Source organism: Heterodontus francisci, chromosome 30, assembly GCF_036365525.1.
Source record: "Heterodontus francisci isolate sHetFra1 chromosome 30, sHetFra1.hap1, whole genome shotgun sequence".
In the NCBI taxonomy this organism is placed as follows: Eukaryota; Metazoa; Chordata; class Chondrichthyes; order Heterodontiformes; family Heterodontidae; genus Heterodontus; species Heterodontus francisci.
The window spans coordinates 17,375,401-17,398,172 of NC_090400.1; the positions used below are offsets into that span (position 1 = coordinate 17,375,401).

Sequence of the window (22,772 nt, forward strand, 5' to 3'; positions counted from 1 at the left end):
TACCCTGTCAAGCCCCCTCGGAATCTTGTACGCTTCAATAAGATCACCCCTCATTCTTCTAAGCTCTAATGAATAAAGGCCTAACCTGTTTAGCCGTTCTTGATAAGTCAACCCCTTCATCCCAGCAATCAGCCTAGTGAATCTCTTTTGAACTGCCTCCAATGCCAGTATATCCTTTCTTAAATACGGGGACCAAAACTATAGACAGTACTCCAGGTGTGGCCTCACCAACACTCTGTACAGTTGTAACAAGACTTCCCTATTTTTAAACTCCAACCCGCTAGCAATAAAGTTCAAAATTCCACTTGCCTTCTTAATTACTTGCTGCACCTGCATGCTAACATTTTGTGTTTCATGCACAAGAACACCCAGATCCCTCTGTGCTGCACTTTTTTGGAGTCTCTCTCCATTTAAATAATAGTCTGCCTTTTGATTCTTCCTACCAAAGTGAACGACCTCACACTTTCCTACATTAATCTCCATCTGCCAAGTTTTTGCCCACTCGCTCAACCTATCTATATCTCCTTGCAGATTCCTTATGTCCTCATCACAACATGCCCTCCCACCTATTTTTGTATCATCAGCAAATTTGGATATATTACACTCTGCCCCTCCTCCAAGTCATTAATATAGATAGTAAATAATTGAGGCCCTAGGACTGATCCTTGTGGCACTCCACAGTTACGTCTTTTCAACCTGAAAAAGACCCATTAATCCCAACTCTGTCTTCTGTGAGTTATCCAATCCTCAATATATTACCCCCAAAACCACGAGCTCCTATCTTGTGCAATAATCTTTTATGTGGCACCTTATCAAATGCCTTCTGGAAATCTAAATACACTACATCTACCAGTTCCCTTTTTTCAACTCTGCTTGTTATATCCTCAAAGAACTCTAGCAAATTTGGCAAACACGATTTCCCTTTCACAAAACCATGTTGACTCTGTTTGATTATGTTAAGCTTTTCTAAATGTCTTGCTATTTCTTCCTTAATAATGGACTCTAGCATTTTCCCAATGACAGATGTTAGGTTGACTGGCCTATGGTTTCCTGCATTTTGTCTCCCTCCCTTCTGTAAATGTAACTGTCAAAAAACGTGGATTGGTTTGGGCAATGTGTGAAAGACTTCATCCATTTAAAAATGGAACAGACTAGGAGAGAGAACAGACCTTTGGAATCACCTAATAGGGGGAAAAATCAGAGGATGCAACATCAACAACAGCATTGATATGATGGTGATGTTAACTTGGTTCAGACAGAATGGTTCCAGATACTGCCAAACACCTTGGAGATGTAACAACAACAATTTATACTTATATAGCAGCTTTAATGTAATAACATGCCCCAAGGCACTTCACAGGAGCATTATAAAACAAAGTATGACACTGAGCAATACCAGGAGAAATTAGGTCAAAAGACCAAAAGCTTGGTCAAAGAGGTAGATTTTAAAGGAGTGTCTTAAAGGTGGAAAGTGAGGTGGAGAGGTGTAGGGAGCAGAGTTGAAAATGCGCAGAATATAAGCAGGAAGCCCAGCAATGGAATGGTCATGAATGTCCTTGATGATCGATTGGAATTTTCAGTGAGTTGTGTTAATAGCAACTTCAATCAGAAAGTGCAGCTGTAAGTGTACTTGATAGGGTAAGAGGCATCAGTTTTTTAAGGAATATGAATAAAGTGAGCAAATTTTGAGGGTGACTGGGAATGAGCAAAGCACATGGGATAGCACAGGAGATGGTCATGTTTGGGGTGCATATGTTGAGGATTGCAGGAAGGATACCATCAAACCAGACAGCTCATTAGAATCTGTAGCACGGAAGATCTGACAGATAGAGCAGCGTTAAAAATTGGGCCCCTTCGTAGTACCAGAATGGATCATTGGGGTGGGGTTTTATGCTGAAACTAGCGTTCAAAAAGCAATATTTGTCAAAAAAAATGTCAACTTTCTCGAAAAGACAGCAACTGAACTGTGGGGTTGACAAAATGAACACAAATATGGATTATACAAAAGTTATGAGAGTGACTTTGGCAAGGGATTAAAAAGGGGCAGGAAGACCTAGGCGTGGAATCAATTACTGTGCTCACAGTTGGTGCCTATTTTCAATTATGGTTATAACTTGTACTTGAAGCAGGATTTGAGAAGCCGGACTATATCATTATTTACGGTCGGATAACTTTTTTTAAAAGCGGCATTGTACAAGTATTTATGGGGCCAGTCCAATTTTTTGTTCCGAACCAAGCTCGATGACGTCGTGAGGTTCTGGAACTTTGTGACACTGAATTCGATCGTGTCAGTTTCTGGCGGGAAAAAGTAGCAAGTACAGCAGCTGCGATCCGGAAGAAGGAGGAGGCAAAGGTGCCAGAGGGACAGTGTCAGCCTGAGTGTCGGGACTTGGGGCCGAGTTGGCCGCAGACACTCTGTTCCCTCTCCCTATGCTTACGGGCACTGGGAGCCGCAGCCCCGGGACTGATAGCCACCCTCACCATGGTGATCCTCCGGGAGGGGATCTGTCCCGGAGCCACCGCGCAGCTCATCCAGGCTTTAAAAGACCAGCACGTAGTAACAGGTAGGGAGCGAGCAGCCCCTGTTCTCTGCTACCCGGCTCCTTGATAGGTGTACTCACAAAGGAAGACTTGCATTTATATACTGCGTTTCACAATCTGAGGACGCCTCAAATTGCGCTCCAGCTTGTTTAAGTGTAGTCGCTGTTATAATGCTGCACGGAGCCTTTTTAGAGAGGGACTGTGATACCACAACTTCTTCAAAACTCCCAGCAAGTGACTTCCCATGCAAGCTGAATCTTGCTGGCCTTTAGTTTTTTGGAATTCAGTTGATGATGACGGTCGATATTTTGTGTGTGGGATTGGACTGGTTCCTAGATTCCCGCCCCGCTTCATGGATATCATTAAGTCGGCAACCCAGGAGAAAAATCATGGAGGCATTGTTTATTTCTCCTTCAACACTTTTGTAAAAATGTTGGAGATGAGAAAAGACAGTTTGGCATGAGGTGGGGTGGTGGTTGAAACCAGAAGGTCATGTGATGAAAATCTCCAGGAATATGCCTGACCAGAGTTGGCCTACCTCTCACTGCATCATCGAATAATAATCACCAGCTAATTGACCCCCAATTACCTAGCGTCTTGGGATGTTTTATTCTATTTAAGATTTTATATAAATGTTTACACCTGGGAGTTGGTTCCCAATCCAGCTCAAAGTATCCCCTCTCCGTTAGTTGCAAGGCCCTGATCTGAGTGTTAAGGATGTGATACTTTCTAATGCACTGTTCAATCCTTTTCAGTGATGGACTTGGTGTCTGCAAATATTGAAGACCTGGCACAGAAATGTTCCATTTCCTACAAGGTAATGAGGACACTGACTTAAGTGCTAGCTGCTCAGCAGTCTGAAGGTACCCTATTTAATGATTGGTTCCTTGTGTATTAAGCTGCTGTTGTTTAGTGATGGTTAAAAGGAATTAACAGCCAGAGTTAACCAATGGTGCAGCAGTCTTAAAGCAGGGCACCATTTCCGTTTCAAGCTGCCTTCTTAAAAATTTATTCTCGGGCTGTGGGCGTCTCTGGCAAGGCCAGCATTTATTACCCACCCCTAGTTGCCCTGAGTCGTGGCTTGCTAGGCCATTTCAGAGGGCACTTAAGAGTCAACCACCTCAGTGTGAGACTGGAGTCACATATAGGGTAAATGTGGCACATTTCCTTCCCTAAAGGAGATCAGTGAACTAGTTTGTTTTTTAAAAATTATACAACAGCTTCATGGTCACTTTTATGGCTACCAGTTTTTTAATTTCCAGATTTTTAAAAAAAACTGAATTCAGATTCTCAAACTGCTATGGCAGGATTTGAACTCACACTCGCTAGATTATTAAACCAGTTCCTGTCACAGAAGTGGCTCAGCTTCTCACTTCAGTTCAAGAGCCGCTGGTCGTTAACAGCCAACTTCGTTATGTTTTCCCTCCAATTTATTTGCCTCCTATCCTCACCTGATGTCACAAGAACACAAGGAATAGGAGCAGGAATAGGCCATACGGCCCATCGAGCCTGCTCCGCCATTCAAAATGATCATGGCTGATCTTGGGCCCCAACTGCACCTTTCTACCTGTTCGCCATATCCCTTGATTCCCTGTCCATGGCAAAGCAGTATTGCAGGAACGATGACGATCTAATGCCTCTCTCGCCTCCACCCCCACCCCCCAGCTTAAAACACCAAGCCCAATGGTAGCCTACTCACCATCGTCCTGCTGAAGAGGGAGTACTGATCTTGAATTTTTTTTTAAGTAGTGCATCTGAATATCTAATCCAAGTGTGTTTGTTAACGCTCGGTATCGTTCCTCTTCTCAGACACTGGTCGCTGTGAGGCGGGTGTTGCTTGCGCAGTATTCTCCATTCCCTTCCAATGGTGCTGACCTTTATGAGGAACTTATGGGTTCCACGGCCATCTTGTCGACCGGAAACCAGAAGTAGGTACTGCCCAATCCACCTGCTACACCTTCAAGGAAAGATGTATATGTTAGAAACAGGAGTAGGCCATTCAGCCCCTCGAGCCTGTTCAGTCATTCAATTAGATCAACTCCATTTACCCACCTTTGTTTCATATCCTTACATAACGAAGAACTATTAATCTCAGTCTTGAAATTTTTAATTGCCCCACCAACCTCTCTCTTTGGGAGAGTGTTCCAGACGTCTTCTGCCCTTTCTGGGAGCAAATGCTGCCTAATTTTACTCCTATATTGCCTCGTTCCAATTTTAAGATTATGTCCTCTTGTGGATTCCCCCACCCAAGGAAATAGCTTTCCTGCATATATCCTATTGAATCCTCAATTAGGTCACCCCTCATCCTTCTAAACCCAAGGGAATACAAGCCAGGTTTATGTAACCTGTACTTGTAATTTAACCCTTTAAGCCCTGGTATCATTCTGGTGAACCTACACTATATCCCTTCCAAAGTCAAGCACTTCCTGTTTTCTGCACCTCATTCACACATAGGCAGGAGAGTGCAGGAGTAACTGCGGGCAGTTAACATACAGAGAGCCCATCGTTTACCTTACTGATATGCAGGTGCTCTGTGGCCTTCTTGTACTGATTTAGGGTTCCTAAATTTTGTAAGGCTATTGTAAAATTGTGCAACATAACTAATGGATTTAGATGAGAAAAAGCATTTTAATTTATGTAGAAGTATAACTGGGCCAATGGCCTATGTGGATCTGAGGCTGACAGGGACTGGTGCAGCATATAGGGCTTACTAGAACCAGTGTAACAACCTTAAATGTTCTTTTTATTTATTTCTTACTATCCGTGTGTCCTTTGTTTATCCCCATTAACAGTGTGCTCGTGCCCTATATTCGTTCCCCGTTAACAGTGTGCCTGTGCCGTGTATTTATTGCCCATTAACAGGCTGCCCATGCCCTTTATTCATTCCCTATTAACAAGGTGCCCATGCCACCTGGTTGTGTACATTATGATATCTAGAGAAATCAGTGACTCAACACATGAGTGACTTGCTGCTGCAGCTTTCACTCTCTGTCTCTGTGGACATAAATGAATGAAATATTTGAAACCCCTTCTGTGGGTCTGTTTTTGATTTTTTTTTTAGTGATGTGATTTGAAGTCTAGATGGTTTGTTTCCATCTTCAATGATTTGAATATGTCAGCTATCCTGTGTCAATCACTGTGATCTGTAGATGACATGGGAAAGGAACAAGGGAGGACATGAGGAACAGTGTGTCCTGTGGTGCTCTTCTTCTGGTGCTTGTTTAGAATTCCAAAAGCCAGGTTCCCTGAACCAGTTTCCTAAAACTGGCTCTCTTAGCCGGTGGCACCAAAATGGTCGTATAATTGTGGCTGCAAGAAAAGGGAGCTGGGTTTCGCAGCGTAAACAGGGGAGTTAGATAACAGCTACTGGTCTCCTGTTTCATACGAATTAGGAGCAGAAGTAGGCCATTCGGCCCCTCAAGCCTGCTCTGCCATTCAATAAGATCATGGCTGATCTGTTTGTATCACGAATTCCACACTCCCATCTACCCCCAATAACCTTTGATTCCCTTGTCTAGCAAGAATCTATCTACTGCCACCTTAAAAATATTCAATGACCCTGCCTCCACCACCTTCTGAGTCAGAGAATTCCAAAGTTGCACAATCCTCTGAGAGGGAAAAAATTCTCATCATCTCTCTCCTAAGAGGGTGACCCCTAATTTTAAAACCATGCCCCCTAGTTCTGGACTCACTCACAAGAGGAAACATCCTCTCCACATCCACCTTATCAAGACTGTTCAGGATCTTATATACTTCAATCAAGTCTCCCCTCAATCTTCTAAACTCCAGCAAAAACAAGCTCAATCTGTCCAACCTTTCCTCATAAGACAACCTGTTCATTCCAGGTATCAATCTAGTAAACCTCCTCTGAACCACCTAAAATATATTTACATCCTTCCTTCAATAAGGAGATCAAAACTGCACACAGTATTTGAGATGTGGTCTCACCAATGCCCTGTATAACTGAAGCATAACATCCTTACTTTTATTTTCAATTCCTCTCGGAATAAAGGATAGCATTCCATTAGCTTTCTTTATTACTTGCTGTACCTGCATACTAACCCTTTGTGACTCATGCACTAGAACACCTAGATCCCTCTACAACTCAGAATTCTGCAGGTGTTCTCAGTTTACTCTTCCTGCCGAAGTGAACAACTTCACATTTTCCCACATTGTATTCCATCTGCCAGATTTTTGCCCACTCACTCAATCTATCTATATTGGTGACTGTAATACAGTTAGTTTTAGCATAATCATGGAAAAGGACTAAGATGAAACAGAAGTAAAAGTTCTAAATTGGGGGAAGGCAAATTTTACGAAGCTTGGAGGTGATGTGCCAAAAGTGGACTGGATACAGCTACTTGAAGGAAGATCAGTGGCAAACCAGTGGGAGGTATTCAAAAGCGAGATTCTACAGGCACAGTGGAGACATATCCCTACAAAGAAAAAGGGTGGTACTGCCAAATCTAGAGCCCCCGGTTATCTAGAAGCTTACAGGCGTCAGATAAAGCAGAAAACAAAAGCTCAAGATGAAAGTTCCCAAAAAACTTAATACTTTTGAAAGCCTAGACGAGTATAGAAAGTGCAGGGGTGAAGTAAAAAAGGAAATTCGGAAAGCAAAAAGAGGACATGAAAAAATAATGGCAGGTAAAATCAAGGAAAACCAAAAGATGTTTTATCAGTACATTAAGAGCAAGAGGATAACTAAGGAAAGGGTAGGACCTATCAGAGATGTACAAGGGAACTTGTGCTTGGATGCAGAAGATGTGGGCAGGGTTCTTAATGAGTTTTTGTCTCTTTCTTCACAAAGGAGAGGGATGATGCAGACTTTCTAGTAAAAAAAGGAGTGTGAAATATTAGATATGTTAAGCATAATGAGAGAGGACGTACTAGAGGCTCTGACATCCTTGAAAGTGGATAAGTCACCAGGGCCGGATGGATTGTATCCCAGGCTGTTAAAGGAAGCCGGGGAGGAAATAGAGGATGCTCTGAGGATTATTTTCAAATCCTCACAAGATACAGGCGAGGTCCCAGAGGATTGGAGGTCTGCGAACATTGTACCATTGTTTAAAAAGGGTGTGAGGGATGGGCCAGATAATTATAGGCTGGTCAGTCTGACTTCAGTGGTGGGCAAATTATTAGAATCAATTCTGAGATATAGGATAAATTGTCACTTAAAAGGCACGGGTTAATCAGGGATAGCATGGATTTGTTAAGAGAAGGCCACGACTTACTAACTTGATTGGGTTTTTTGAGGAAGTAACAAGGAGGATTGATGAGGGTAGTGCCGTGGATGTGGTCTACATGGATTTTAGTAAGGCATTTGACGAGGATCCACATGGCAGACTGGTCAGAAAAATAAAAGCCCATGGGATACAGGGGAATGTGGCAGATTGGATCCAAAATTGGCTCAGTGACAGGAAACAAGGGGTAGTAGTCGATGAATGTTTTTGCAAATGGAAGGCGGTTTCCAGTGGCGTTCCACAGGGTTCAGTGTTGTATATATTACTGATTTGGACTTCAATGTGGACTGCATGTCCACAGGTCCCTGAAGGTGGCAGGACAGGTAGATAGAGTGATGAAGAAGGCATATGGAATGCTTTCCTTTATTGGCCGAGGTATAGAATACAAAAGCAGTGATGTAATGCTGGAACTGTATAAAACACTGGTTAGTCCACAGCTGGAGTACTGTGTACAGTTCTGGTTACCACATTCCAGGAAGGACAAAATTGCTCTGAAGAGAGTACAGAGGAGGTTTACAAGAATGTTGCCAGGGCTTGAAAGTTGCAGCTATGAGGAAAGATTGGATAGGCTAGGGTTGTTTTCCTCAGAACAGAGGAGGCTGAGGGGTGACTTAATTGAGGTGTACAAAATTATGAGGGGCCTAGATAAAGTAGACAGGAAGGACCTGTTTCCCCTAGCAGAGAGGTCAATTACCAGGGCACACAGATTTAAGGTAATTGGTAGAAGGATTAGAGGGAACATGAGGAAAAACTTTTTCACCCAGAGGATGGTGGGTGTCTGGAATTCACTGCCAGGAATGGTGGTGGAGACAGAAACCCTCAACTCATTTAAAAGGAAACTGGACATGAACCTGAAGTGCTGTAACCTACAAGGCTACAGACCAGGTGCTGGAAGGTTGGATTAGATTGGGTGGCTAGTTTTTTCGGGCGGCGCAGATATGATGGACTAAATGGCCTCCTTCTGTGCCATAACTTTTCTATGGTCTGCAACCTCCTTATATCCTCTTCACAATATACTTTCCTACCTATTTTTGTGTCATCTGCAAACTTAGCTACCATGCCATTGCTGCCCTCATCTAAGTCATTGATATAAATTGTAAAAAGTTGAGGCACCAGCACAGACCCCTGCGGGACTCCACTCATCACATCCTGCCAATCCGAAAAGAACGCATTTATGCATACTCTCTATTTTCTGCCAGCCAGCCAGCCAATCTTCTGTCTGTTAATATGTTACCCAACACATCATGAGCTCCTACTTTGCACAATAACCTTTTATGTGGCACCTTGTCAAATGCCTTCTGGAAATCCAAGTACAGTATGTCAATGGGCTCCCCTTTATCCATAGTGCATGTTACTGTTTCAAAGAACTCCAATAAGTTGGTTAAACATGATTTCCCTTTCATAAAATCATGCTGACTATTCCCGATTACCTTGAGTTTTTCTAAGTGCCCAGCTATAGCTTCCTTAATGATCGATTCTAACGTCTTCCCCACGACAGACGTCAAGCTATCTGGCCTGTAATTACCTGTTTTCTGCCTTCCCCCTCCTTCTTGATTAGAGGGGTTATATTTGCTACTTTCCAATCTGATGGAATCTTTCCAGAATTGAGTCAATTTTGAAAAATTAACACCAATGCATTAACTGCCTCATTAGCCACCTCTTTTAAGATCCTAGGATGAAGCCCATCAGGAGCCGGGGACTGGTCAGCTCGCAGCTCTGTCAGTTTGCTCACCCGCTTCCCTGGTGATTTTAATTTCACTGAGTTCCTTTCTTCCTACCTTCTGATTTACAGCTATTACTGGCATGTTTTTGGTATCCTCTTTAGTGAAGACATAAGTAAAATATTTGTTCATTCCATCTGCCATTTCCTTATTAGAATGGCAGAGCAGGCTCGACGGGCCAAATGGCCTACTCCTGCTCCTATTTACTACGATCTACTATTAACTCCCCATTCTCACTCTCTAGAGGACAGTGCCGATGTAGAAGTACCTAACAAAATTTAGAAAACTTGAGGGCCATTCAGCCCATCTAACTTGAATGAGGTTTTGCCCTCACTACATTGTATTGCCGCAGCATAGAGGAGTTTGGGTTGGGCTCCCTCTCACCTTGTCATTGAGTTTTTAAAATGCTGTTGATGATTTGATGCTGTACTCTCCACAGTCTGGACACGTTGCTGGACTCGGGCCTTTACACCGGAGAACTGACGGAGTTTGTTGGAGCGCCAGGCAGCGGAAAGACGCAGGTAAGAACCGCTCGACCTTTGGCAGCAAAGGTGCTTTAAAATGCAACTGATGCCTTACTGTCCTTACTGATTATCTGGGTTAAAATCATAATTGTCCATCCATTCACTATTTCCCTTCAGTTCCTCCCACTTCGTCATCCTACTGATGGACTGATGCTACAAACAGGTCTTCTTGATGGCTGATCTTAGTGAGTCCCAGGCATTTTACTTTCAGCTGTGGCTGCCCTAGAGTGACGCTTGGGGAATCAGTGGCACAAACGGCAAAATAAACAGACTTTGATTCCTTCCCAGAATTTTAAGACTCTGTCACAATTCACCTCCCTCAGTCTCTCCTTACTCCTACAATCTACAGACTTTTAAAACCCAACCCTGCTATCATTTAACTCCAGTTACCTCATCCCCTCCTACATTTTTCATCCCTGGCCATGTCCTACATCAGGAGCCTTGGTTGCTCACTGACAAGTAATATGGGCAGCGCACCTGAGGGGGGATATATTGGGCTTGGAGCAGGTGTAGCATAAATTCACCAGAATCATACCAGGAATATTAAATTATGAGGACATGTCCCATAGTCCTGACTTAAGTATAGAAGGATGATTTGTTTGAGATGATTAAATGAAGGGTAGGTGCCGAAAAAGTATTTCCTCTGATGAGAAAATGAAGAACAAAGGGAAGTAATCTTAAACTTAGAGCTCGGCCATTCAGGAGTGAAAGCAGGAAAAACTTTTTCACACAGAGCAGTGGAAATCTGGAGCCTTGATCCCTGAGTGGACCATGCACAATTTCCCCATGACATGGATGTTCCACAACCCACCTACTCTCCCACGACAGGCATCTGTCCACAGGTTAACTGTGCAAGGAAATAAAAGTCCTGGACACTTCTCAAAGCACCAAAGGTGATTAAACTGAGAGTATTGATCCAGCGTTATGACCCACACTTACAGCCTATGATCCCAGCTCCTGGGCTATTTAAAGGGACCATTCCTCAGGACCCATTAGTTACCCTGGCAAAAGTGAGGGAGGGTCAACTAACTGAAAAAAGTAAAAGACAAACCTGGTGTAATGGCTTTTGCCACCAACCAGGTTGGTAATATTTTGTGGGAGCGAAGTTTGTTTCCAATTTCTGACTCTCGGAGGCCTGAGGATATTCCGTGCTCATCCTGTAATGGTTTTCCCCGTTAAATTACTGTCAGGAACCACAGTCCAATCTGGTACCTGCTGAAAGGGCACTTTCTGGAGTGCCCAACCACAGAACCTAGATCATTGCCAGTGATTTCCCCATCCAGTGAGCTGCGGTTTCAGCCACCATTACTGACCAATTGAAGCTTTGGCATTTCCCGACACGCAGATGATGGGTAACAGCAGAACTGCTATTCTGTGAGTTGTTCTGCTTTGAAATGGCCCTCAGACTTGGTGTCTCAAGGCTGAAATAACCTTTTCCCTGAGTAGTATTGCCTTGCTGTTTTTCCCTGAGTAGTATTGCCTTGCTGTTTTTCCCTGGAGAGCAAGGAGATGAGAGGAAACAGCACAGGCCATGGCAGCCCACAAATGGAGGCCCAGTGAGGTGTAGCTAGCTAAGATTGCTGGGTCTAGAAATAGCTTTTTGAGCCTTTTATTGATACTACTTTGTACCCTGGCAACAAGCATCCTCACTTTGGGGATCAATGATCCCATCGGCTATCCAAGGGGTAACATTTTGAGGGTCCTTACCCAGTGTCGAGCCTCAGTTATTGGGAGTATGAGTCAAAGAGAGGCCAGTTGTACACCTGCGTTCTTAGGTTGCCAGGCATTGTCCCAGCAACTAGTGTGTAAATAGTCATTTAGTAGTACAGAACTTGAGTATTGCTGAAAATAGAGACACGTTGTTGAAGCTTTTCGTCTTGCACTCATCAGGCCAATCGTAAGAATAACCACTGTAAGGGAAGACAACAATTTATCCTGCATGAGAGGAGAGTGCTAGTTCGCAACGGGCAAGGTACAGGCCGTACCTGACCAGCCGTGCTTGCAAAACCCAAAACACAGTGTCCAACATTAGATGTGATTCTGCGGTTGGACAAGATTTGTTAAATAATTCGCAGTGTGCTAAGAACTAAGCTGACAACCAATTTAAGATTGTCAGTAGGGCTCGCAGTGTGGCGCATTTGTGCGTACTGGAAGCTACATATATTAATACACAGGGCCCTGTTCTTTGCAGACAGAAAGAACATGGACACACATTGCGCCTGTTTCAGCTAAACAAAATAAGTGATAGCCATCCGCTGGTTCATTCCTCAGGGCAATGCCTTGACCAATCAGAGTCAAGCTGCCTGGTTTAAATTTCAAACAAAGCTTGGCAGTTAACTGTCAGTCACTGTAAACTGGTGCACTCTCCATGGCAACACCTCTACCAGTCAGAGTTCATTTGCCAACCAATCAGCACTGTCTTCTCAAGGTTCAACAATATGTCTCTATTTTCAGCAATAACCAGTGTATAGTTATGATAATGGGCAGGATTTTCCCCACGGGCTTCAGGACACCACCGTCAGGCTCACTATGTGGGGAACTGTTACTCATTGTTATTTTCCTTAATTTGGTCAATTAAGGACAGCGGGCGGGCTCTCTAAGCTCGAGGGCCAATCGGAGGCTCTCCAGCTCGGAAGTAGGAGCAGGCTGCCTTTTCAAGGGAAGTAGGGGAGAGGGCCCACAAGATAGAGGCGCCCTCTCTCTAACTTCTTTAAATTTAAAATAAAAAATGGCCTCAACAGCCGTACCACCGTTGTTGGGTGGGAGCCCCTCCACTGGGCAGCCCAGAGTTGTAGCTGAAGCTAGACCGGAGGGGACGACCTGTAAGCCTGTTCTGCCACCAGGAGGCCGCTTCCAGGTAGCTGCAATGTCTGGGAACCTGGAGGCCACGTGGAAAATTCCAGTCAGTCTCTAACAGTAGGCTTTAACAGGCCCTTAACTAGTTGAATCGGCTACCTGCCGCTTGTGGGCGAGTAGCCCTGCCGCCCCCAATCCCACCTCTGGGGGAAAATGGCCTGGGGGCAGGATGGAGCTGGGGAACTGGCCGGCGGTATGAAATTCTGAACCCGACTGCCTCTATTGGGGGCTAAAGATCCTCCCCAAATCCTCACCAGGCTCTTGAAATTAGCTGCTCCATACATACTGCCACCTTTTTGTTGTGCGATGCTGATTTTTGTGCCATGCCTCGTGAACATGTCTGAATTTTTGTTGAAACTACATCAATGATTCTGATAGTTGGGAATAGGGGTGAATGTGCTACAGTGGTTTAACCTCTCCTATTACTTGCTGTTAAAGGTGTGCCTCAGTTTAACAGTGAACATATCATGTCAGCTGAAGCAGAAAGTTCTCTACATTGATTCGACGGGGGGACTGACTGCCTCTCGCATGCTGCAACTGATCCAAAACGAGGTTGACAGCTTGGAAGGACAGGTAGGGGCAGATTCAACTGACAATCTGTTACACATGCGCTTGCCTCTTATGTTAAAAAAAAACAATAATTATGATTAAAAAGTACATCATTGTGCAGCACTTTGGGACATTTAGTGACATGATAGGTGCTTCTTAAATGCAAAGCTTTCTTTGTTTCCCCTTCATTTTCCTCCTTGCCACTCTCTCTCCTTTGTCACATTCTCTCTCTCTGTCTCTCACACACCTCTCATTTTTGCAGAGCGAAGCCCTCCAGAGGATAGAGGTGGTGCGTGTGTTTGAAGTGTACCGATTGCTGGATGTGCTGCAGGACCTCAGGATGAGCTTCACACGCCAGGTAGGATGTGGCAGAGGGAGTGGTGGGGAGGGCAAGTCTGCAGATTAGGAATATCAGGGTACTGAAGTACGTGACCTTCCCTAGTCTCCTACCAGAGGCTTGTTTTTCTCCCCTCCCCACCCCTCTCCACCCCAGCAGGATGAGGTGTAAGGTCCTGCTGGAGATTCCATTTCCCCACCTCACTGATGCCTCTGTGATGGTAATTTTCGTGCTGACGGGTCTTACTGTTTCCGCAGGTGATGGGAGCTCGCAGCTCAGTAAAAGCTGTTGTGATCGATTCAGCTGCCGCTGTGCTCTCCTCCATTTTGGGTGGTCATCATCTAGAAGGTGAGCTATCGTTTGAAATGCCCTGTTCCAAACGGGCTGGCTCTATCCAGCTTCATAGAATTAAATTTAACAAGTGACGGGCAGTGTACTGGGACACAGGTTACCGGGCTGCTGGGTTCTGCTTGCAGCTCCCTCATACAGTGAATTGACAGTCTCAGCTGTGCCACAAGGGGGAAAGATGGAGGGAGAGGCCCAGCTCCTTGTGTACCAGGACGACAAGGGTTAAATTACGAGGAGAAGTTGCATGGACTAGACTTGTATTCTCTTGAATATAGAAGATTTAAGCTGTGATCTAATTGAGGTGCTTAAGATGATTAAAAGAATTGATAGGGTAGAATCAGAGAAACTGTTTCCATTGGTGAGAGAGTCCAGAACAAAGGGGACATAACCTTAAAGTTAGAGCCAGGCTATTCAGAGTGATGTCAGGAAGTACTTCTTCACACAAAGGCCAGTGGAAATCTGGAACCCTCTAACCTCAAAAAGCTGTTGAGCCTAAGTTGATGGAAATTTTCAAAACTGAGATTGCTAGATTTTTGTTAAGTAAGGATATTAAGGAATATGAGACCAAGGTGGGTAGATGGAGTTAAGATGTAGATCAGCCATGATCTGATTGACTGGTGGCAGAACAGGCTGGAAGGGCCGAATGGTGTACTCCCGTTCCTAGGTATTTAGTGGTTATGACAATTGCAGCATTGGCCAGCCACTAACCTGTTCCAATAGGGATTGAGAACAGGACAGGGAGATGTAAGATAGGGAAACTATTGCAGCACCTCGAGCCATGAGAAGCTGATTGAGGTGGTAGTGTAGGCTTGATTTCTCCCAAGGTGGGGAGGCCTTTGATTTGCAAGCCGAAGGGGGGAGGGGTAAATGAGAAATGAGTTCCGGTGAGGAACAGCACTGCAGTTGGGAGTATAGGACTGGTAGAATGAGGACTTGTAATAGGGGTGTCAGCCATGCATGATATGGATAGGGTTGCTAACCCTCCAGGATTGACCTGGAGTAGACGGGAATTGAAGATGAATATCCAGGACACTCCTGCAAGCAATTCTGGTGAAAAATCATGGGGACATTAAATAGTGCTTTTTAAAAAGATTTGCTTTTGTTTCGAATAAAAATATTGCAGATGGTTTTGCGAGGGGTGGGGGGGGGAAGGCTATTTAATTGACAGTCAAGAATCATCCAACCGGATAATGAGTCTATTTGTGTGATTGGTGTGAGAAGGCACTGTGCTGTGCGGTCAGGCGACCAATGTTGGGGGCGTGGGGGCAGTGAGGTTGGAGGTCGTGTGATAATCCACCCAGAGTCAGAAATCCTAGGTGTGGGTTATCAGGGATATCCAAAGTATCCAGAAGGACTGAGGTCTCAGATCTTGTGCTGCTAAAGCTAAGAAATGCTGAGCTCAGGGATCCGCTGGTTGCAGGCTTCTATCATACCCTGAGTGGATAAGCCAGAGAAGATACAAGTAGAGGGGAATAGACAAGCCAAGCAGTAGTGATGCATTAACTGACTCAAGGACCCAGTACAAGAGAAGGCTGAGGATCAATCGGATGGCATAGCCTAGTGGGTATAATATTGGATTAACAACCCAGAGTTCGTAAATTCAGCCTCCACCATCACAAGTTGTAAAATTGAATTCATTAAACCTGCTAGGTCATGCCCGGCACCAGGGAAATGACTGATATAACTGAATTCTGGTAAAACGCATTAACATGCTTCAAGGAGAGGAGCCTATGGAGCCTCAACTTTAATTACTGGGCCCCTTATAACGAATTCTACGGAGGCCAGAAATTTGTCTTCCAGGAGTAAGAACCGAGCCCCCAACCCCCGCCCCCCCCACCCGCAACCAGATCTCATATTTGGCCATTTTCAAAATGTAAGCTAAGGAACCTTCCACTGACTCCACAAGCTTCAGGTGAACCAGCAGCAAAGGCCCCAGGTTTGTTTTTATTCTTTCACCGGATGTGGGCATCGCTGGCAAGGCCAGCATTTATTGCCCATCCCGAATTGCCATTGAAAAGGTGGTGGTGAGCTGCCTTCTTGAACCGCTGCAGTCCATGTGGTGACCCAGCGACCGTGAAGGAACGGTGATATAGTTCCAAGTCAGGATGGTGTGTGGCTTGGAGGGGAACTTTCAGGTGGTGGTGTTCCTATGCATCTGCTGCCCTTGTCCTTCTAGGTGGTAGAGGTTGCAAGTTTGGAAGGTGCTCTCGAAGGAGGCTTGGTGAACTGCTGCATTGCATCTTGTAGATGGTGCACACTGCTGCCACTGTGTGCTGGTGGTGGAGGGTGTGAATGTTTAATGTGGTGGATGGGGTGCCAATCAAGTAGGCTGCTTTGTCCTTGATGGTGTTGAGCTTCTTGAGTCTTCACTCATCCAGGCAAGTGTACAGTGTTCCATCAAACTTGTGCCTTGTAGATGGTGGATAGGCTTTGGTAATTCAGGAGGTGATTTACTTGTTGCAGAATTACCATTCTCTGACCTGCTCTTCTAGCTACAGTATTTATATGGCTGGTCCAGTTCAGTTTCTGGTCAATGGGATTCAGTGATGGTAATGCCATTGAATGTCAAGGGGAGATGGTTAGATTCACTCTTGTTGGAGATGGTCATTGCCTGGCAATTGTGTGACATATCAGCCCAAGCCTGAATGTTGTCCAGATCTTGCTGCATGTGGGCATGGACTGCTTCAGTATCTGAGGAGTTGTGAATGATTTGGAACATTGTGCAATCATCAGAGAACAGCCCCACTTCTGACCTTATGATGGAGGGAAAGTCATTGATGAAGCAGCTGAAAATGGTTGAGCCTAGGACACTACCCTGAGGAACTCCTGCAGTGATGTCCTGGGCTTAGATGTTTGGCCTCCAACAACCACAACCATCTTCCTTTGTGCTAGATATGGCTCCAACCAGCGGAGAGTTTTCCCCCGATTTCCATTGACTTCAATTTTGCTAGGTGGGGTATTTTGACACTTATGTCGAGTTGCACAGTGCCTCCCCCATTTCTTGGATTTTTGGGACCACAATGTTTTGTAGAGGGACCCTGATGAGATAAACACCACGTGCCATTTTGCAGTGTGAATGCTGAGAATCCCTGGGCTCCTGCATTACTGGTTTTGGCTCCTAACACAGAAACAATCTCCTAATTCTAGAATATACCAACTCTCTTCCAAGTCTACTGTTGTGTGTGTCTTTGGGTTTTGCTTTTTAGGTATATCTCTCATGATGCAGCTAGCAAGGGAACTGAAGACTATGGCCAGAGAACTGGGTGTCGCTGTAATAGTGAGTACAGGAAACTGTTTAATCTGTTTCCTTCTAAATAAATGATTGGGCGGAATTTCAGTGTAACAGTGAAAAGCATTATACAAAGCTGTAATTATTATGGTGTAAAGTGGATTTACCAGAATGATAGCAGAGATGAGGGGCTTCAGTACTTGGAGAGATCGGAGAAGCTGGGATTGTTCTCTTTCAAGTAGGGAAAATTAAGAGGAGATTTAATAGAGATGTCCAAAATTACAAAGGGTCTTGATAGAGTAAGTAATGAGAAACTGTTTCCACTGGCAAGTGGATCTGTAACCCGAGGAGACAGATTTAAGATAATTAGCAAAAGAAGCAGAGGAGAAGGTGGGAATTTATTTTGTGCAGCGAGTTATGATCTGGAAAGCATAGCCTGGAAGGGCGGTGAAGCATATTTAATAACTTTTAAAAGGGAATTGGATAAATACTTGAAAGGAAAGTTTGAAGGGCTATGGGGAAAGAGCAGGGGTGTGGGATTAATTGGATAGCTCTTTCAAAGAGCTAGCATTGGCAAAATGGACTGAATGGCCTCCTTCTGTGCTATATTATCAAACTGCTTATCCGACATCCAGCATTAGATGAACAGAAATTTCCTCCAATTAAATATTGGGAAGACTGAAGCCATTGTTTTCAGTTCCCACTCCAAACTCCGTTCCCTAGCTGCCGATTCCATCCCTCTCCCCGGCAACAGTCTGAGATTAAACCAGTCTGTTCGCAACCTTGGTGTCACACTTGACCCTGAGATGAGCTTCTGACCACATATCCACACCATCACTATGACCACCTATTTCCAACTCTGCAACATCGCCCGACTTCACCCCTGCCTCAGCTCATCTGCTGAAACCCTCATTCATGCCTTTTTTAACTTTTAGACTTGACTATTCCAACACACTCCTGGCTGGTCTCCCATATTCTACCCTCTGTAAACCTGAGCTCATTCCAAAACTCTGCTGCCCGTGTCCTAACTCGTACCAAATCCTGTCCGCTATTACCCCTGTGTGTACTCACCTACGTTGGCTCCCGGTCAAGCAACGCCTTGTTTGTAAAATTTCCATCCTTGTTTTCAAATCCCCTCTTGGCCTCGTCCCTCCCTATCCTCTAATCTCCTCCTGCCCCACAACCCCAGAAATCTCTGCGCTCCTCTGATTCTGGCCTCTTGAGCAACCCGATTTTAATTGCTCTGCCGTTGGTGGCTGCACCTTCAGTTGCCTAAGCCCTAAGCTCTAGAATATCCTCTCTACACCTCTCCGCCTCACTTTCCCCCTTTAAGATGTATGTTAAAATCTGCCACTTTGACCAAGCTTTTGTCATCTGACCTAATATCACCTTATGTAGTTCGGTGTCATATTTTGTTTTATAATCTTCCTGTGAAGCACCTTGGGACGTTTTATTACATTAAAGGTGCTATATAAATATAAGTTGTATCATTCTCTGACTAAGCTTCTTATCCATTTCTGCTCAGTTGTGAATTTTGTTAAGCTGTGTTCCTCTCCTGAAGGCAGGGGCTTGTGCTGGGTTACGGTTTGATAAAAGAAAAAAAAACTTGCATTTATATAGCACCTTTCATGATCTCTGGACAATCTGCTTTATAGCTAATGAAATACATTTGAAGTGTAGTCACTGTTGGAGGAAATGCAGCAGCCAATTTGCACACGGCAAGCTCCCACAGCAACAATGAGCAATGACCAGGTAACTTGTGTTTTCATTAACTGATTCCATTGACTGTGCTCACTTGTCAGGTGACAAACTGCGTCGTGCAGGACAGTGGCGGAGGTGTGAAGCCAGCTCTTGGCCGCTCGTGGAGTTACGTTCCCAACATCCGCGTCCTGCTCCAGCACAGAACAGAAGGAGCTGGTCTGCACCCTACGAAGCGCAGTGCAACGATACTGAAATCATCCCGGCAGGTGGGTGGGCAGTGCTCACTGTTTGGAGGCCCACAAGCGTGCACAATGGGCCATCTGACCTCCTCTGCCAGCTGTGTACCAACAGCACGTAAGATTAGCCCACAAGACATATTGTACCGTCTCCTTCTCCCTCTCGGTTACTCTCTTTTGCACACTTAGTGGTACTCCTCACTTCTCCATCGTTTCTTCTGTTTACAAGCTGTTAAAATGCAAGTTGGGCAGGTGACTAATAGTTACTGTTTAACTTACTCTCATCTGTTCCCCTACTCTTTTCAGCCTGTGCCAAGGACCTTTACTATTTGCTAAGGCATTGCAATTTAGAACAAGTAGGAGGAATCGGTGGGAAAAGAATCTCTCCTTAAGGATTGTTCTCTTCACTGAGTAGTTTCATGGGCAGGAGATACTTTCCTGGAATTAGTTTGAACACTGCTGCCATCTTTTGAAGGACATTTGTCCTACAGAAGAACCATACCGATTAGTAAGCTGTATCTGTTTCAATGGTGCCAACACTACCACCATTTTACCCCCACCCGTTTTACCTCCTTTTCATTTAATCTGGACATGGACAAAGAGTCATCGCTGTAATGATCACATTGTCGTACAGGCTTGTGTTTATATGTCTAAGGAGAAATGTCTTGGAGGGCAGTAGGATACTGATACTACAATTCTCTTAGAGGAGGTGATGACTCTTCTAAAACAAGGATAGGATTGAGGAAGTGATTATTCCCTGATAGAATGACTGGAGTGGTGGAGGTGCTGCTCGCTCTTGATAATAGCATGGTCCAGGTACCTTCCCCTACTCCATTACTTAGAGTTGCCTCTGCCCAGCACCTTCCGTCTATCCCTGTGGAGAAGCAGGTGCCTCTCATGGCTGCATAGTTAACCTTGGTAATTCTCCAGGTGTGAACCCAGCATGTCCCTGCTCCATGATCCACTGCCAATCCTGTCCCCTCGCCTCTGTCTCATAACCATATAACCATTTCAAATCCTAATCTTGTGTGTTTTTTTATTTGCCTTCAGCCTACCAGAATAAGTGTAGAGTTTGACATCACTTCCTGTGGAATATTGGGCAACCGAGCTGCTTCCTCACAACACTCTGCTGGTGACCTTGATAACATGTATTAAAACCTGGCTGGACTTTATATACATATAGAGCTGGTTTAAACATTTGTATTACAATGAATGTACTGAGAAAATAAGACCAGTTTGAGAAAGATGGAGCCTTTACTTCCTCACCATTTTGAAGACTGGGAGTAGTTGCATGAGTGCCACTTGTTCTTGTCTAGTGGCCATTCTTGATGTTGCTGCTACAACAGAAAGGTCAGCCTCCTGATTTATGAGCCAGTTGACTTACAGAAAGGTAGCATTGAGATGTTGGAAATCTCGAGCACCTACAGTGACACCCTACTGCATCCAGCTATCTGAGAGCAACTACATCCTGCAGTTAGGTTTTGTTAAAATAATTGTTTTCCGGGCACAGTTTTAAAGCCCTTGCTCTGGTTGTAACTTGCAGCTGTAAAGAATGCCCTGTTGTGGTACATTAAACAGTGAATGGGCTTGTACAGTTGCCCAAATGTCTTTCATGCAGTAACAACTTGCATTTATATATGTAGCCAGTGTTTTATAGTTTGAGAGGAAACATTGTATAGCCTGCATACTTTGCCTATAATCTTTCTCTGTGAAATTGTTGGGTAGCCTTATTCTGGCACATTTTTGGATAATCAAAACAACCTCTTGCCTGTGTGCACAATGGGGTGCTGTTAACATTCAGTGCCGATCACCTCCTCCTGAACCATCATTCTTTCTCTCCTTGGGAATGGGTGGCCTGGCATGCTGAACAGGCCAACTCTTCTTTGGACCATCTACTTCAGCTGGAGCTGTGGCCACATTAATGATGCCAGCCAATATGATGTTGACAAAGAATTATCAATGGGAGTGCCGTTCAGGTGGAGCATGTTCCTTTTAAGGCTAAAAAGTCTAATTGTTATGTGGGTATACTAATATCGTCCTGTACTTTGCAGTATTCCCTGTCTAATGCTGCTGCTGCTGTACAACTAAAGTGTAAATAAATTTGACCAGTAATGTTAGCCTGCATAGTTGGGTACTGAATGTGCTTTCAACATTTGAATTGAAAGGAAGCCCTACATAAATTCCAATGCTTGGGGAACTTCAAAATGTGTGTTTGTTAAACATAGTGTATGGCTCCTGAAATATTGAGCCCAGTATCACCACAGTGTCTCCTGTGTTATGACCAAGGCGGGAGTAATGCACTGTTAACTCAGTCCCACTACTCCACAGGACATAGTGTATGCTCCCTGGCCAATCTGGCATAATTACTAAGAGAATAACAATGGTTAAAAGCCCCAAACTTTTAAGAGCAATCTCAGTGTGACAAATTTCTCTTCCTGCAACAGCCACATGATGGAGTCTAATCATTTTTTAAAAATTAAAACTTATTAAAATTATAGTTAAAAAATGTAATTTCATACACAGGATAGGAAGAGAACATTTCAGGTAAATGATGGTGTATGGAAAATGTACTGCTCGTGATGAGGGACTGTAATTCACGTTCACTGTGATTCTCACAGGAGTCGGCTCCAGACTTCAGTTCTGTCAACACAGAGCAAACCACACGGCAGTGCCATTCAGAAGAGGCCTGGTCTGAGATTTCGCTGAGTAGATGCTCTTACTGGCTGTGTGCTTCAACCCAAAGTACTTGTTCAATCTTCTTGATGATATAGGACATGAATTTTGCTCATAATCCCATCCCCCAATCTTCTCTCCTTAATTGACGCTTCTGAAATGTTGGGCCCAGTATCACCACGGTGTCTCCTGTGTTATGACCAAGGCGGGAGTAATGCACTGTTAACTCAATCCCACTACTCCACAGGTCGCAGCATATTATTAAAGTCTCCCACCTACCAGAAATTAGCCAAATTAAACACTTTATTAACCCCAAGAATAAAATACACCAAACCAGGTTTCTTTAAATAATAACATTAACTACTTATTAATAAACTAAATCTTAAACAATATTGAGATAAATCTTTGTCTGAAAAGACTTTATAACTTCTTATTCCTCCTAACCCCCATACACACTGTCATGGAAGTTGTTTTTCTTTTAAAACTAAGGAGGGGGGCAGGTCTGTGTACCTTTAAGACTGAGAGTTATTTTTTCTCTCTGGGGAACAGTATGTGTGTGAGCTGCAGCTGTTCCTAGGCAACAGCAAGAGAGAAGTCACATGCCATATTGGATCAGTTTGACTGTGTGGAAAGACTGGCTAGAACTGGTTTGATCTGGCAGACCAGTGAAGCATGCTATGAAGGAAGGATTTGTCTCTCTCAGCAGAAAATCTACATTGACCTACGGGTTATGTTTCGCCTAAAGAGGAAAAATCCCCTGGAAAGGGACCTTTGCATTGTTAGAGGTAGAAAATTCCTTTTTTACCTCCAGTCT

At 44.3% G+C, this 22,772-nt stretch overlaps 2 protein-coding genes across 3 annotated transcripts in view; one reads left to right on the top strand and one right to left on the bottom strand.

Annotated features, from left to right (window-relative positions):
* The window catches only part of clip2 (CAP-GLY domain containing linker protein 2), a 228,241-nt gene extending 225,489 nt beyond the window's left edge, over positions 1 to 2,752 (bottom strand). Inside the window, 1 exon segment of the mRNA XM_068010178.1 lies at positions 2,622 to 2,752. The gene's annotated coding sequence lies outside the window, so the exon portion shown is untranslated.
* rad51d (RAD51 paralog D) lies at positions 2,233 to 21,409 on the top strand. 2 transcript variants are annotated; one of them, XM_068010179.1, is made up of 10 exons: positions 2,234 to 2,564; positions 3,297 to 3,358; positions 4,351 to 4,469; positions 9,945 to 10,026; positions 13,324 to 13,458; positions 13,697 to 13,792; positions 14,029 to 14,119; positions 17,326 to 17,396; positions 19,151 to 19,315; positions 20,336 to 21,409. In XM_068010179.1, the coding sequence occupies exons 1-10, from the start codon at positions 2,483 to 2,485 to the stop codon at positions 20,438 to 20,440; spliced, it is 1,008 nt and encodes a 335-aa protein (XP_067866280.1). In that variant the 5' UTR covers positions 2,234 to 2,482; the 3' UTR covers positions 20,441 to 21,409. The 2 variants fall into 2 exon arrangements, with proteins under 2 accessions (XP_067866281.1, XP_067866280.1); XM_068010180.1 differs by lacking the exons at positions 3,297 to 3,358; positions 4,351 to 4,469 and having other exon boundaries at positions 2,233 to 2,564.
* Positions 21,410 to 22,772: the final 1,363 nt, after the last annotated feature.